Raw genomic sequence first — 16,298 nt, forward strand, 5'->3', positions numbered from 1 at the left:
ATTTGTAATACTTTATTCCCCAGTGAAATGCTTCGTACAAATACAAATAGCACCGACAGTGCATCATCCATAATAGAAACATAATCTGTTCTGAAAGAACATTTTGATCAAAAAGTTAAAGTTTTCACAGGTCCGTATTATACCAGACTGACAGACATGCTCTGTCGATACCCAGAAACCTCTCAGATTCTTGAGTGGCGTCTCCATGTTATTTATTTATATTCCCATCACCAACATTCATATGTTCTGAGCAGCTAAATGTTTACAGTGACTCTGCCCTTTCTCTCAGGGCCAGAGAGGAATAAAGATCTCTCACCCTTGGAACGTAAGTACATACTGGGCCCAATCCTTACTCTCTCTCTCTCTTTCTCTCTCTTTCTTTCTTTCTTTCTTTCCTGGCCTTCTTTTATAGCCCTCAGATGATAACTATTTAGGTCATAACCCCTCCATCCCAACTAATCAGCTAATTTTCCAATCAGTCTTTTCCAAGGGAGCTATCTGGTGCCTCCCTGATCAGAGCATCAATCAAATTAATCTCCAGCACTATGTATCACAGATAGTCTGGTGATTTCCAGACTGAGTCCCAACATTACGAGTACAGGTTGAAACTTTCTAGTCCGGCACCCTTGACACTTGACCAGTGCAACTGGCCCCTGGGAGGTCAATACTGTCTTGCAGCATTACCAACACTTCCACTGCTTACTAGGTTCTTAGAAGACATTTATGGGTAAATTAGAGCCAAATAACAGCACAGAACACTGAGAGCCAGGACTGGTGGCTGTAAACAAACTTTATGGGACCATGGGAAACTTATCTGTGGTATAATTTGCTTTTACACTAGAATAATTCCTCTTAAAATCCTGCTGGCCAGTTCATTATCTGGATTTTTTTTCTCTTTTAAAAAAATCTAACACACACACAAAGCTGTGTGATGGAGCCTTTTGTGTTATTGCACTTTTCCAGCATACTTCCAGATAATCCCCCAACCTTTACAGTACTGAAAAGAAATGAACATTCCTTTCAATAACCAAGCAAGTAATAGTTAGCAAGCATAGAATCTTGTAAGTATTCAGTTTCATCATGGCATCTGTAAAACAAAACACCTAGCAACAGAAACCATAGCTGCAATTTAGCAGTTCAGTCCACTTACCCATTTCCTGCCTGCTGCTGCATACCCCTGTCCCATAATGCTGTAATTCGTCTGCCACTGTTTTCAAAACATTAGCACCTGTTTCTGCAAAGCCGAGGTAGTTATAAGAGCCCATGTTGATTACATCCTTAATAGTCCTTCCAGTAAACCTACAATTAAAGCGGATTTATAAGAAGGGGGCAACAAACTAATAAATACATAAATAAAGCACATCACGGTTTTTTTTCCTATTGAAATATTACAACCTGGGAAATTACGTTCTGTATACTGATATTCCCATGTATAGTTTCCAATTGTTTTCTACATCCCTGGCTAAAAAGAGGTTACACTTACTGTAACAAACAAAAAACAGGACTATGTAGCACTTTAAAGACTAACAAGATGGTTTATTAGGTAATAGTCTTTACCTAATAGTCTTTAAAGTGCTACATAGTCCTGTTTTTTGTTTCAGCTAGACCAGACTAACACGGCTACATTTCTATTACTATTTTACTATAACTGGAGGCTCTTTGAAATGTGTGGCCTCGATTCACATGTGGGTGTGCACCTGCCTGAATATGGACATTTTTTTCCAAGCAGTATCTGTTGGCCTGCACATGCTTGGTTAGAGTCCTATGCAGATACAAACTACAGCCACAAAAATAATCCGCAGACCTGCAGATATAAAGTGGCTATCTGCAAATTTGCAAAATTCTAGATGCAAAATTTATACCTGCATTTGCATCTGTATCTACAAAAACGAGTTGCAGAAATCCGCATTCACATCCATGGTTGTGGATACCCACGGATATAAAGATGGTATCTGCATGGCTCTATGCATGGTACATCTCCTCATGCACCTGACCAAGGGGCAGTACAGGTTGATACCACTCCAGTTCCTCTTCTTACCTCACAGTGTGGTCAAGTGCCAAGCAGTGGAATGAAGCCAACATGGTCATGCAGAATTTTAGCTTCCTGATGGATGTATTTAGCTGGCAAAGCTGCAGGATGGGTCTCTGCCCTATGGCTTTTTTGAGAAGAGAAAACATGGTGAATAGACTCTTTTCCCTTGGTATTGCAGCAAGTCAGGGAGTTGGTTTCCTGCCAGCTAAAGAATCAATTGGTGGGGGAGATCCCCTGAAGGAGGTCAGGTGGGAAGAAGACAAACTCTGTGGCATATCTGTGATGCATGATCTCCACTGCCCAGCTGTCCATGGTGATCTTGTCCCAATTGCAGGCAAAATGGGCAAGGTGGTCCCCAAAAGTGACTGACCAGTAATTAACATTGATAACAGCTGTGTATCTTGACCTGCACACCAAAAATTATCTTTGGCTTGTGGCTGAGGTAAGGTCAAGGAGGTGGCCAGTGGGGGAATATGGGCCACTGGGACATTGGCTGTTCACAAGGGAGTTTTAGTGGCAGCTGGTAATAGGGCAGATAGGCAGCCAGTGGATGGTAGATGTAACAAGTCTGTTACCAAAGTCACTGGCATTTCTCATGGATTCTGATTCTTCTTTGCCTTACTCTCCAGCAGAGACAGAGAAAGAGAGAGAGTATGTGTGTGTATTTGGCACTGGTTCAACAGAATACATGCATGACATCCAACCTGACCAGCAGCAGCTTGGGGAAGGAGCGGATCTCTTAAGAGCAGTGTGCTGCTGAGCTCTGCACTTATACCCATGAGTGTTTTCTGTTTGCATGGTGGGACTTGTCCTTACTTTTTGGTACTGACAGTTCCTCTCCAAGTCTCTTGCTTGCCGATTGTGGAGGGGGGCGGGAGGGAGGGCAGAAGGGAGCATCTCCCTGATTAGAATCTGAGTGTATTTGGGGCCTCATTGCCTTTTCCATCAGGGAGCTCACAGGCCTTCTTTCTGGTTCTGGGCAGGAAGGACTTAAAGAGATGGTACACACTGCCAAGATGTGTGCGCCTCCTAGGCACTGGTGATGCTTGTATGAGAGAATGAGAACAGTAGACACAGTTCTTAAAGATGGGATTCAAAGCATTAACCATTGGTGCAGGAAGGTTGAGTCACCTGAATGGGGAACTGTTCTACTAAACTACAAACTATCCTACAACTATAGTAACTATAATAGCTACACAGTAAAACTGAGTCCAAAGTATTTTCATTAGAGAAAGACAACTCCCTTATCTGAGTATGCGTGAAAAAGGAATGGGGGAACTGGACTGGCACTGACCCTTATACTTTCCATGCGGGGGTATGAGAGGATGTAATGCACACATGTGGGTCAGCAGATGCAGCTTGGAAAAAAGTTCCAGACTCAGGCGCCTGGCGTGCTTGTGCACCAACATGCGGAATACACATGGAACCCATTACTCAAAGAAGAACTGTTGCTTGCACAGAACTGCACGTGAGTGTCGAGTGATACAATGGTTGTGTGTATTGTTTGAAAATTCCCATAGGATCACCGAGGAGGAACAATGCACATATTATTCATATCTGCTTCCCATCTGTCTTAACATAAGAACAGCCACGCTGGGTGAGACCAAAGGTGCATCTAGCCCAGTATCCTGTCTGACAACAGTGGTCAATGCCAGATGCCCCAGAGGGAGTGAACAGAAACAGGTAATCATCACGCGATCCCTCTCCTGTCATCCATTTCCAGCCTCTGACAAACAGAGGCTAGGGACACCATTCCTTCCATTCTGGCTAACAGTCATTGATGGACCTAACCTCCATGAATTTATCTAGTTCTTTTTTAAACCCTGTTAAAGTCCTGCCCTTCACAACATCCTCTGGCAATGTCTTAGGCCATCAAAAGCATGGCTTCCATCCAGTTGTGTTCAGACAGCCAATATGAGAGGAACTACTATGCAGCATTCATTGGAAAAAAGAATAAGCAGCCATGTCAATGTACTTTTAGTAGTTTGAAAAATAATCCATACATCCCATAGGATTAGTAACTTACTTTTCAAAATATTTCAGGAACCACATTATCCACAAAACAATTAAGTTGTCCTATGGCACCTTAAAGACAAACAGATTCATTTGGGCATAAACTTTCATGGACAAAAACCCACTTCATTTTTGCCCTCAAAAGCTTATGCTCAAATAAATCTGTTAGTCTTTTAAGGTGACATAGGAGTTTGTGGATACAGACTAACATAGCTACCCCTCTGATAGAAATTCATTGTAGTGAAAATGTATATAGGCTTTCTGTATATACCAGTGTTTCTTAAACTGTGTTCCGTGGCATTGCTGCGAGAAAGTTGCAGGTGTGCCGTGGAGAACAACAGAGTTCAAAATGGCTGCCCTTAAATGGCCACCCTTAAAGGGGTAGGCAAATTTTTTTTTTTTTGCTCAATAACTTTCCCCCCAACTCTTTTTTTTGTTTTTTGGGGGTTTTTTTTGGCTCAACAAAAAATAACCTTGGTGTTCCTCATAAAAAAATGTTTTTGTTTGGTGTTCCTTGGTCTTAAAAAGTTTAAGAAACACCGGTATATACTAACTCAATTTCAATAAAATGCAGTTGAGTGTATATAAAACTTTACCTTCTAAGCCTGAAACTCAATATCAAAGAAGTGGCAGAGATCTTTGCCTGCCAATGAGAAGTCCTACACAACACAAGCAATCAGTTTACAACTGTGCTTAAGAAAGATTTAAGTCAAAATGGGTTATAAGAGAGTTTGGCTGAGCAGTGTGGATGAGTCCAAACGGAGTCTAAATGCTTTCAAACCTCTATCTTTTAGGTTTTTACTTGGGTTAAAGCAATTTAAAAAAAAAAAAAAGCCTATTTGCAACATAATTTGACCTTCTTCCCAACTGCCTGGCAAGACAGCGTTTAGAAAAAGGGCAAATACCAGCCCAAATGGGCCGGATCTGGTCTGCCAGGGTTAGCCTTTAGCGGGCCTCCACACTGTTGCATTTACTTGCACCTCCAAAGGGACAGGGGATCACTACTCCCATTGGCTGTGGATTGCCGTTCCCAACCAATGAGAGCTGCGATCACCTATACCTGTAGAGGCCCATGTAAATATAACAGCAAAGGCCCACCAGGGCTAGCTCCAGTGAACCTAGCTTCCATTTTGGTGCCCACAACTGTTTTAGAAGCACAATGCTCTATCCTTCAACCAGATGGATCAAAAGATATTTTTGTAAAACCAGTAAACCTACAATGAAAGCAGACTTTTTAGAGAAGGGAGTAGTGCAAAAATGAACAAATAAATATTTACCCATCAAGTTTTGTTCTATTGCCATATTTCAACGTGGGGAAATTACCTTCTCCGTACTTTCCCCATTATAGTATTTTACTTCCCTGTTAAAAACTGTTGCTTGCCTGACCCACCTAAATGTCCAGTTGAAATCATCTGTAATACGTTCCATGAGGTCAAACTGTGGCCCTGGGACACTGCAAATTGGGCGGTTCCAATTATCTCGTATTCTCATGTAGAGGTTTCTTGTATAAAAGTTCTCAAAATCTTGATAAAGTGGCACAAAATCCTGGTTTAAAAACACGGACAGGGTTACATTTGTAGGAAAGTTACCATCTCAGTACCGTATTTAACTTAAAAAGACAGACAAATTCATTCGGAAACTTGTGGTACTGCAAGCCTAGTGCTCTGTTGCCATATAAACGCCCACATTTGCAGATTTGCTTAGTTACCCACATTCCAACATATGGCCCATTTTTATCTGCCTGGCAAGTAGCAGAGGACTCATGAAAGGGTCCAATATTCTGAAAGTTCATAAAAGGAGGAGCCATCATGTGAGATGCACACTGTGAAAGTTATTTTGAAAACAGTTTCATTATAAATGCAGAGCTGCTAGTAAAGGTGTGGTTATCCTCCCCATAGTAACCCATAAGAAAATGGATTGATTAGATTAAACTGGAACACCTACAGTTGGATATTTTAGCACAGAATAGAAGTTCTCACCTCAGTTTATACATGCCTTCTTCTTGTAGGGCATTTACTTTGGTGGACAAATAATTAACCACGGATTATATACATACTGCACCACTGTTAGACTAATCAGCAAATAAATATGCATATGGCATATGGGAATTAACAGAATACATAATGGTGTAGTAAAAAGTTTTTATTGGAATGTTTTGAATCCTCAGTATTTACAAATGGCCAAATCACAGAGACTATATCAAAAGTGTGATACTAAAGCCTTTCTACCATGCTACTTCATTACGTAGCTTATACTGCTTTAACCCCCCCCCCCATAAAACAACCTCTCCATTTTCAAATAACCCACCCCCCATTTTAAGAACAGAAACCATCTTCCAGATTTTTTTTTAAACAGAGTTTTACTTTTTTGTGTCTCTCCCCTTGTAGCTCCTAGTCATTTGAATCATACTACAGAGGGCTCAGAAGGAGAAGGAAATGATCAACAACTCAAATTTTAGAATCCATTCAAACAATATACAGTGGTCTTTTTGTGTATCACAATGCCATGACGTGAGGAGTCCGTAATCTAAGCAGTTCTTTCATGTCTCATTGGAACATATGGATCTCTCACTTATTTCTCGCTCTGACCATTCACAAGGCTTTGAGTAGTAAACCTGCCACCAATCCAAAAATGAATATGGTCAGCCAAAGCCCTCAGGCCAATGTGTTTTTGGGGTGTGGACAGGTGAAGAGGGAAAGTATTTGTGCTATATATGCCATGTGTTTGAAAGTCTCAGAAGGGAAGCTGGGTTAGTCTGTAACTTTAAAAATGAGTAGTCCTGTGGCACCTTAGGGTATGTCTACACTGCGGTGCTATTTCGGGACACATCTGGTATCACAAAATAGCTATTTCACGTCTTGACAACAAGCCCATTATGTTGAAATAGCTTTCAAAATAATGGTCTTACTATTCCAATGTCCCTGTAAACCGCATTCCACGAGGATTAAGGGACATTTCAGAATAGTAGTTTATTTCAAAATTAAATTATGAAATAAGCTATTTTGAAATGAACTCAAAATAAGATACACAATTTGCATAGCACAAATTGTATAGCTTATTTCGAGCTAAGAGTGCAGTTTGGTTGCACCCTTAGGGAGGGTATGTCTACACTACCCCGCTAGTTCGAACTAGCGGGGTAATGTAGGCATACTGCACTTGCAAATGAAGCCCGGGATTTGAACTAGGGTGGTAGTGTAGACATACCCTTAGAGACTAACACTTCATCAGGTGATAAGCATGTTTGAAATCTGCACAGATTGTTAGAAGTAATGACCTCGGGGATCAAGCATGGATTGATTATCTGTGGTTGCTTGGGATCATTCATGCTTCCGCTTCCTTTGACAGGTCTGGTTTAAAGTGTCCGGATCTGTGTCAGGCAGACTGATGATAATCAATACTAGTAGAGTCAGTTTAAAGCAGTCCTGCCAGAGGAGATGGAAGCATGCATCTAAGGCAAGCTTTTATGGTTTCGTGGGTTTTGTAGCTGGAGCAGAAGAATTGGACTAATTTATGATCCGCTTGGCAAAAACACACCCTAGGACTGTAATCTGCCAAAATAGTACCTGTGGAGAAGGGGAGGGCAGCATGACAATTGCAACAGTTTTAAAAGAGAATAGTATAATAATATTCTCATTACTGTATGCTTTGTATTAACAGAACTCCAATGTATTCCCCAAAGTTCTTTGGGGCTATCATTTATACATGGGTTAGTATAACGGAATTAGGGTGAGAATAACTCCCACGTTATACAGGAATAGTGCTACAATTTTCAACAATTGTTATACACCCGGGTTTTATATTTTGATATCACAAATTATTTTGTGCTAGATTGCTACCTATGTATGAACTTCAGCTATATTTACCATCTCTTGTGTATATAGAAAGAAAACAGATCACTATCTGAAAATAGCTAAGGATTTTTAAAAAAATACATATTCTTAAATTAAAAATGTTTATTACTAAGGTAAATAATACAACATGTCTGAGCTTTGTTCTTTCAACACATATTTTAGCATCGAAGCAAATATAAAGCTTTTGATTCTGATATTTGCCATATCTGTCTCCTTTTACTATTAGAGGTTGTTACTAATGAAGTTTTCTTTTTGGACAGATAGAAGAGGAAACCCCCCCTCCTGGAGACAGCATCTCCAATACACAGATCAGCTAGCACAGGCATAAAAGAGGAATTCTTACTACAGAATCTGCTTGAGTTAACTTTCCTCCCCATTCCAATAACTTCATTGTAGCAGCTTGACTATCCTCTAGCACAGTGTTTCTTAAACTTTTTAAGACTGAGGAACACCAAACAATACATTTTTATGAGGAACACCAAGGATTTTTTTGGGGGGGGAAAAAAAAGTTTGGGAGAATAGTTATTGAGAAAAAAAATGTCACCTGCCCCTTTAAGAGCAGCCATTTTGAGTTCTGCTTTTCTCCACGAAACACCTCTGACTGCCACGGAACACAGTTTAAGAAACATTGCTCTAGCAGCTTAGGAAGCCAGATTCCCACTACAATCTCCTTTAATATGGAGCTGACTTCCCAAGAGCCTCCAAGGAGAGGATGTAAATTCCCTTCACCACCATATGAAGCAGCTCGTGCAATGACAGTTCAGTAGCGAAAAAGGATTCCATGCCACTAACGTTTTTTTAATACATACTTTTTGTTCTTCTCTTTCTGCAGCAAGGTTACATTTTTCTAGCCCGCAGGCTCGCATAAAATCTCGCAGGTAGCCAAATAGTGTTCCAACTCCAAAACCCATGTAAGTCAAAACGGCGACATACATTGGAGCTTGTTCAAAGTGTTCATGAAACGGCCTTTTGTAGAAACCTCCATTTGAGATGCCGTTTTTCTGAAAATACAAAATCAGAAGGTGTGATTAAAACATTTCTATTGGCCTTAAAACCCAAATAATTTATTTCAAGACCTCGGGTTTTTAGATGTAACCTCTTCCTAGATAGTGTGGATTAGCACAGGTGTCTCATCACAGTATTTAGCCAACACGTCCTAAATGTAAGGAGGAATATTGTAGTCATTGTTATAGGTTTTAAGAGTAAGACAAGCAGTAATAGCAATGGGGGCAACTGGGGCTTATACCTCAAGTTATCTTACAAAACTGAGATTGTAGAATCTGTCAATGTCAAACTCCAGTGTGGTTATTTGTGTTCGTGTAGTAAAATTCATACCAAAACATTTTGTTCCTATATATAAAAAAGATACTTCCACTGGACACAGCTTAATAGCTTTGTAGGCACCAAGTAAATGCAGAGATTTGCTTTAAAAAAAATTAGCTGAAAAAAAATCATCATCTGATATTAGATTTTATTTATTTAAATTTTGTAATTTTTACTTCTAAGAGAGAAAATGAATTCTAGCTAGATCCATATCCATATATACTTAATATACACACTCGAGCACTGAGGAATTTGTCTCTACCTCACATTTTGCGTCACAGGTCACTGAGGGTATGTCTACACTACCCTCCTAGTTCGAACTAGGAGGGTAATGTAGGCATACCGCACTTGCAAATGAAGCCCGGGATTTGAATTTCCCGGGCTTCATTTGCATAAGCGGGGAGCCGCCATTTTTATAACCCCACTGGTTCGAACCCCGTGCAGCGCGGCTACACGGGGCACGAACCAGGTAGTTCGAACTAGGCTTCCTAGTTCGAACTACCGTTACTCCTCATTACACGGGGTTCGAACCAGCGGGGTTTTAAAAATGGCGGCTCCCCGCTTATGCAAATGAAGCCCGGGAAATTCAAATCCCGGGCTTCATTTGCAAGTGCGGTATGCCTACATTACCCCGCTAGTTCGAACTAGCGGGGTAGTGTAGACATACCCTGAATTACTAAGTGTCCAAAATGAAAGACTCAATCAATACTAATCAGCACTGATATGGCAGCACGGTCTGAAGTATGGATCTTATCAATATCTGTCTAATCTATCTGTGCTGCTTAAAGTACGGAAATTAAGAAAAATTATCGAGCTTCAAAAATGTGTACTGAACTGAAGATAAATAAAACATTCTCTCTCTGTCAGGTTTAAATGTTGCAAAGTGTTCTGTATTTTTCAGTGTATACAACGTATTTATTGTATAAGACTTCGAGATGGGTTTCTTTGTTCCTCATCCTAGTATTGTCTAATCCAGAACTGGTTCATTAACTGCATTGTAATTCTCAACCGTAATCAAACAGAATAATTTTTGTAGCTTTCTTATGATGATCAAAGCTATTGTTCCATGGTCCCATCCATTCCACCTTGGTCACATAAGTGAGTCAGCTGCACATTGTGATTACCTGTGTGAAAATTAAAGGATGGAATTTGACCTCCCACCGTGAAGGTCAGGCTTTTTTTTTTTTTTTTTTTAATATAATGGAGATTACCTATCTCCTAGAACTGGAAGGGACCTTGAAAGGTCATCGAGTCCAGTCCTCTGCCTTCACAGCAAGACCAAGTACCATCCCTGATGAATTTTTACCCCAAATCCCTAAATGGCCTCCACAAGCATTGAACTCACAACCCTGGGTTTAGCAGGCCAATGCTCAAACCACTGAGCTATCCTTCCCCCAACACCAACTGAGAACTCTGTGCCATGTCCCGACTTTGATAAAGCCTGCCACTAACTAAGGCTAGGCATCTTGTGAGCTACACAATGTGCACAGCGAATCTAAGAGAAAACATACTTCTATTATTATCATCACCTTATATCCCAGAGCAGGGATACAAGGCTAGCAACTTGAAAGAGCCATCCTCTCTCTCACCCATGGCTGTGGGATTATATTTAAGGCTTGTGTAGGGGTGGTAGTTCAGCTCCAATGTCATGCAGCTTTTCACATCTCCAGTTCTCTTCCTCAGTGCTGCAACCCTTCTGCCTCATACTAGCCTGGGTCCCTCAAAGGGTGACCCATCTCCAAGTTGGCCTGACCACAAACTGCAAGAATCGGAAAGAGAAAAAACCTTGGAGAAATGATTTAGCAGGAAACAGGAACATTCAGCCATTGGTAAAGAACGCATTGGCTAAAGCTCCAAGCTAGAGGACAAATTACCAAGGACACGCTTTCCTCAGTGGGATGGGGTCTTAGTGGCAACTTGTTTCTCATTTGCCTCCCTCACAACATCCTTCGCTAGCTTAATAAAGAATTGGGCCCTCCAACAAGTCCACCATTGCTTCAACGAGAGTAGACACCTGAAGAAATGAAAGGGACCCCATCTCGTCTACCTATCTTACACATTTTGAGTGAGAGATTGTTTTATAGATAGATACACCTGAGAGAGCCCAAGTAGTCACCCAACTAGAGAGCTCCTACCCAGAGAGATCACATACTCTGTGGTGGAGAAGAAAATCTGGCAATCCACTGGGCAGCCTTATACTTTAAATGCCTTGGAATCCCATTCAAGCTAGTCAAACAAGCTCTCTTCAAACAACTACATGCCATGAAGGGCTCTTAGCCAAACATTACTTGAAATCAATAGAGTTGTGATGCCAAGTAATTAAGTTGGACATTAACCAGGAATAGAATCTTCCCCATTCTTTTATGCCTTTTTGTTCCAAGGGTCACAATGGGAGCTGGGATAAGGGAGGAATGTAAAACACACAAAAGGCAGGCAAGTATCTTCAAAGACCTCTCTGGCCACTTGGGCAGTGACAGGAGATTCTGATGGGGGTGGGGGGCAAAGATTTTGCAGCATTACCTAAAACTGCAGGTCCCCTGCTCTCTCTCATCCAGAATCCTCTATATTCTTGGATACTGTTCCCAACCCAAATGCCAGATGCAGATGTCCCCAATTCAACTTCATATGCAGAGGGCAAAGAGCAACCCTTGTAGTCTTAATTTTTTTCTCCCAATACAACAGTAGTGGCTTCTATAAAGCAGTTGAATTTACCCCCAGTTTATATCACGTACTTACAAACATGACACACAAAAGCTTAAAAACTGGGACCAGGTCCTCAGCTGGTGTAAATCAACCTACTTCCTCTGAAGTCATGGAGTTATGCTGATTTCCATTAGCTGAGAATCTGGCCCTCCTTCAATAATGTCACACTATTCTTTGCCATGACTATAGTCTCCAACAAACATTACACTGGAGGCATTAGACAAGTATGGACCTATGAAACCCCCTTTAAAACATATGAACACAGTGAGGCTTGTAGACCTAGAAAGCTGCCAATAAATGCTTGTCAACAGGGTGCGACAAATCATGCCGGAGGGGAGTGATTTGTGAAGTGCACTAACAGGCTATGCCCCTTTGTAGTCCCTGTTGGCATACTCTAAAGGGTACCTATTTCATGTTAATGTAGTCCTGTTGGAAACTGGGCATCTTTTAGATGGATCTACCCAGGGTAGTTAGAGCAAAGCATGTTAGTTGCACTTTACAAATCACATCTCTCTGCTGACCCATGTACACAAACCTTAATTCCTTTCTGTCTGCTTGCATTTCGCCTTCCTCACTTTATTTACCCATGCCTCACATAGCAGAGCAAAGTTCACTTGATTCCCTTTCAGATTAAGAATGGCTGGACTCTAATACATTACTTCTCACCCTACCAAGTACCCTGTTTTGCAGGTTTCTGTGCCATCACTTAATGCTACGCCTGCCCCTGATACGTTTTGAAATCTCTGATGCTTATGAAAGACAGAAAACATACGGTTGTGTAACTTGAAAAAAAATCTCACTGGTAATTATGTGGGAATCAGAAAACTCTTGGTGTTTCCAAGCCATTTCAGAAGGACAGAGGTAAAAGAGCTGTATTCAGAACTCACCTACAATCAATCTGAATTTGCCCCCACAAATCTGGGGTAATCCATGGGAGCAGCTAACCCATAGATTTAAAAAATATCTTTCTAAAGTGATATACTTCTACTACACAGCACTTCAGAGCCAGCCAAGTATCTACAATAGATGCAATCTCCCTCTTTCTTTCCATTTCCACAGCATTTTTCCAAATATTTGTAGTGGATAGGAATTCATTTTTAGTGGCATGTGCCCTTCCAATAAGACCACTTTAAAAAAGGAGATACGTTCTACTTTGTCAGTATTTTGGTCTTTCACAGACAGCGTGTTGTCTTATTACTAGCAGGTCTCGTCAACCAGGGTTATCATTTTATTTTCAATTAAAAATAATGCCCAAGAACTACCATTGTGCTTGAGACCAGAGAAGTGAATTCTCACACTATTGCAAGCTTTGCCTGCTGAAATGCCTCTATTGGCTAAGGATTTGCCATCCTTGGAAGACTAGAAATCTTCAATTAATCAGAGCAAGGGATCTCTGTCGTCTCTACCAGGGCATTTAAGTGCCACCCGGAGATGTTACCATTAGTACCAGCCTACTAGTCAAATAACAAAGGGCTAGATCCACGAAGGAATGTAGGTGTGACAATACTGAACTTTGCCATGTCTCACTTTCAGCCATCTATAAAATCACTGGCAAAGTTCAGTACTTTGGCTCCCGATATAATAAATGGGGCAAGAAAAGCCCGAGATTCACAAAAGCCAGCATGTTAGGGAGTTCCCCACCCAAGCTAGCCAATAAGGAGATGCAAACTTGAAGCATGTGTCCTAAGCCCTACCCCCTGCAGGCATTCATTACCTGTTTCCAGGATGGAGGGAGACACCTGATGTGACACACTGAACAATGGACATGCAATACCACTCTTATAGGGTTTCATCAACTATTATCTGGAAGCAGATAATAGATGCAAATTACTTCAATATAGTGTCACTACTTAATGGAACTCTTTTGTAGCCTCTGCACAACAAGATCTGTAATTCACAAGGAAAGAGTAAAGCTAATGCACTGATGTAGGAACACAAAGCAAAATAAGGTAATGGAGGCTAATTTTTTAATCACAAAGGGGTTTATGGCCTAGACTTTCTGCTGCAAATAATTTTTTCTGAATTTATGCTAGACCTTCTACAAGGCTTTTGGCAGGGAGCTGTAGATACTAATATTTCTCCATATTTTAACTTTGTTTTTTTCTTTTTTATCATGGATTATTGGCTGTTAATACCTCTATATCCATCGCTACATTTTCACCTGTCCTTTTTATATATAAAGGTTTTAACTTATTTAATAAATACGTAACAATTTGGATTATTATTATTGTATTTTAATTTTTTTTTACTGGACATGACTGTGGACTGGCTGCAAAGAGTAACCAGGAAAGGGCAGGTAGTCACACCTGTGCATGTAATACTGTATTTAGCTTATGAGCAGAGCTTTATCATTTCAAAGTTATGCTTTCGGACTTGGAAATGTTCCCAGAACCTTTCATAATCTAATGAACATTGTATTGGCATACCTGATTTAAAAATCCTCTCTCATTTGCCTACCTGCTTATAGTTTATACAATGTTAGGTCAGCATTTGCAGAAATCATGGGACCTAATCATACTGAAGGAAACAGAACTGGATATCACACCTCCACAGTAATTTTTGTAGATGAGAAAAAGAGCTCTCTGCAAACCACGTCTTGTTTAGAAGAGATAAAATCTGATAAAAAAAAATGAAAACTCTAATTTCCCCCACCTGACAAATGCAATATGGATCTGCCAACAGCAGGAATTTACTGGTTATTACAGGAAATTGATCAAAGGCTCTGGGAACCTCCTTGATCCATTTCCAACGTTCAGTAGGGAGAAGACAAAATTCTAGAGGAATGTGCAAGGTCAAGAAATATTGGACGAAAACAATAAATCACATGATTTTTAGCCCTGTTCAAAATTTGACAGATTCAAGAAGCCATTCACAATGTACCCAGACACCTATGACTGTGCATTCCTGATGAGAGGGCAGTGTTTAATGACAGTTCCTCCTTAGCACTGAAGGAAAACAGGTATTGCTCAACACTGTCTGAAGTGGCTGATGATAGGTCTGTTCTGTAAGGAAAACCATCAAAATGCAGACTGAGTCTCAAGGAATTTGATGTGGATCTATTTAAGATTGCGGGACAAACACTATACCTAGTGCCCATCTCGGCAACCCATTCCTTGACATCCGTAAGAAACAGTTTAATTCGGGGAAGGCCAAACTTACCGATCCTTTGAACAAGGCACACCTGCTGGGACTCGGGGCTTCAGGCTTCTGCCTTGCAGTGGGGTGGTGGGACTTGCGGTTTCTGAGTCATGGGAGGCACCTCCTGAGGCTTGGGGCCCCAGCAGGTGTGCCCACAGTGCTGAAGTAACGAACATTACCAGAAGGCAAAAACCCTGTGCTCCACTCCCTGCCAGTCTGTTAGGCAGAGAAGAGGAGGGGGCATAGAGGGTGTCTAAAAGAGTCACAATTTGACCACACCTGAATTAGTTCCCCATGAAGTAGGGATTTGTAAGTCTGAATCTTACATGAGCAGGTATTAATCTGCTTGAAAACAAAAGAAAAAGCCTGAAATAACTTCAGTCAGAAGATCCAATGCTTAGAAGTATTATTGACCGAGATGCTTCCATTGATTTCCACAATGACTGCTTAAAAGATCCTTTAGTGTCAGGGCCCAGAATCAGTTCTGTCACAATCACGGAGGAGGTCAGCTCACATCATATATGCCAGTGTCTTTCACAGGTCTACTGTTACTAAATTCAGGATGATCATAGAACCGGGTCATCTATAGTCAATGAAATATTTCATATATAGCCACAGTATGCCTAGCATCTGTGACTGTTTGTCAGAGAACGATCCCTTCTGAAGGCTCAGAGGAAACATATACCTAATAGAGAAAGAGAGTCTATATCGACTGAGGGTAACATTTTCAGAAGTGCCCAAATGACTTAGGAGCCTAAAAATACATCATGATAGCAAAAAAAAGACCCACGTGACTTGGGCTCACAATGCGAGGTTAAAAATAAGAGTGTATATGTTCAGACTTGGGCTGGAGTCCAGGGTTTCAAATCCCTTGAGGAAGAGGGTATTGGAATCCGGGCTTTAGCTGGAACACGTGGACTGCTAATTTTATCCTGAGCATGAGCTCCGTGACTCAGCTTCTGCGACTCCTTGCAGAGAGGTCATTTGTTTGTTTGTTCACTGTGCAGAGGTAGTCTCAGTCCAACTGACTTTTAATGTGATTTCGGAGCCTCTTTCCTTTAAGTCATTTTGAAAAACGTGTCCCTCAGAGAACAGTATGAATAGTTTGCTCTGTCATAGCAAGTCTGTGTAAGCAACCCTTCCTCTGCACTTCCCACAAGCACTGGTTTTATAGGGGAATACTCTTTGCTAGTGAACTTTAATCACAACAACAGCTAAACTCTAGGCACACACAGTAC

At 40.9% G+C, this 16,298-nt stretch overlaps 1 protein-coding gene across 2 annotated transcripts in view; it reads right to left on the reverse strand.

Annotated features, from left to right (window-relative positions):
- Window positions 1-16,298, reverse strand: part of SPTLC3 (serine palmitoyltransferase long chain base subunit 3) — a 118,394-nt gene that overhangs the window by 67,346 nt on the left and 34,750 nt on the right. For both annotated transcript variants that reach the window (XM_075925655.1, XM_075925654.1), the window contains exons 2-4: window positions 8,706-8,897; window positions 5,436-5,590; window positions 1,151-1,299 (exon numbers count right to left, since the gene is read on the reverse strand). In XM_075925655.1, the coding sequence (XP_075781770.1) occupies window positions 1,151-1,299; window positions 5,436-5,590; window positions 8,706-8,831 (430 nt within the window). In that variant the 5' untranslated portion in view covers window positions 8,832-8,897. The remainder of the gene's footprint in view (window positions 1-1,150; window positions 1,300-5,435; window positions 5,591-8,705; window positions 8,898-16,298) is intronic.

This window comes from Pelodiscus sinensis, chromosome 3 (assembly GCF_049634645.1).
Source record: "Pelodiscus sinensis isolate JC-2024 chromosome 3, ASM4963464v1, whole genome shotgun sequence".
NCBI classification, from domain to species: Eukaryota; Metazoa; Chordata; order Testudines; family Trionychidae; genus Pelodiscus; species Pelodiscus sinensis.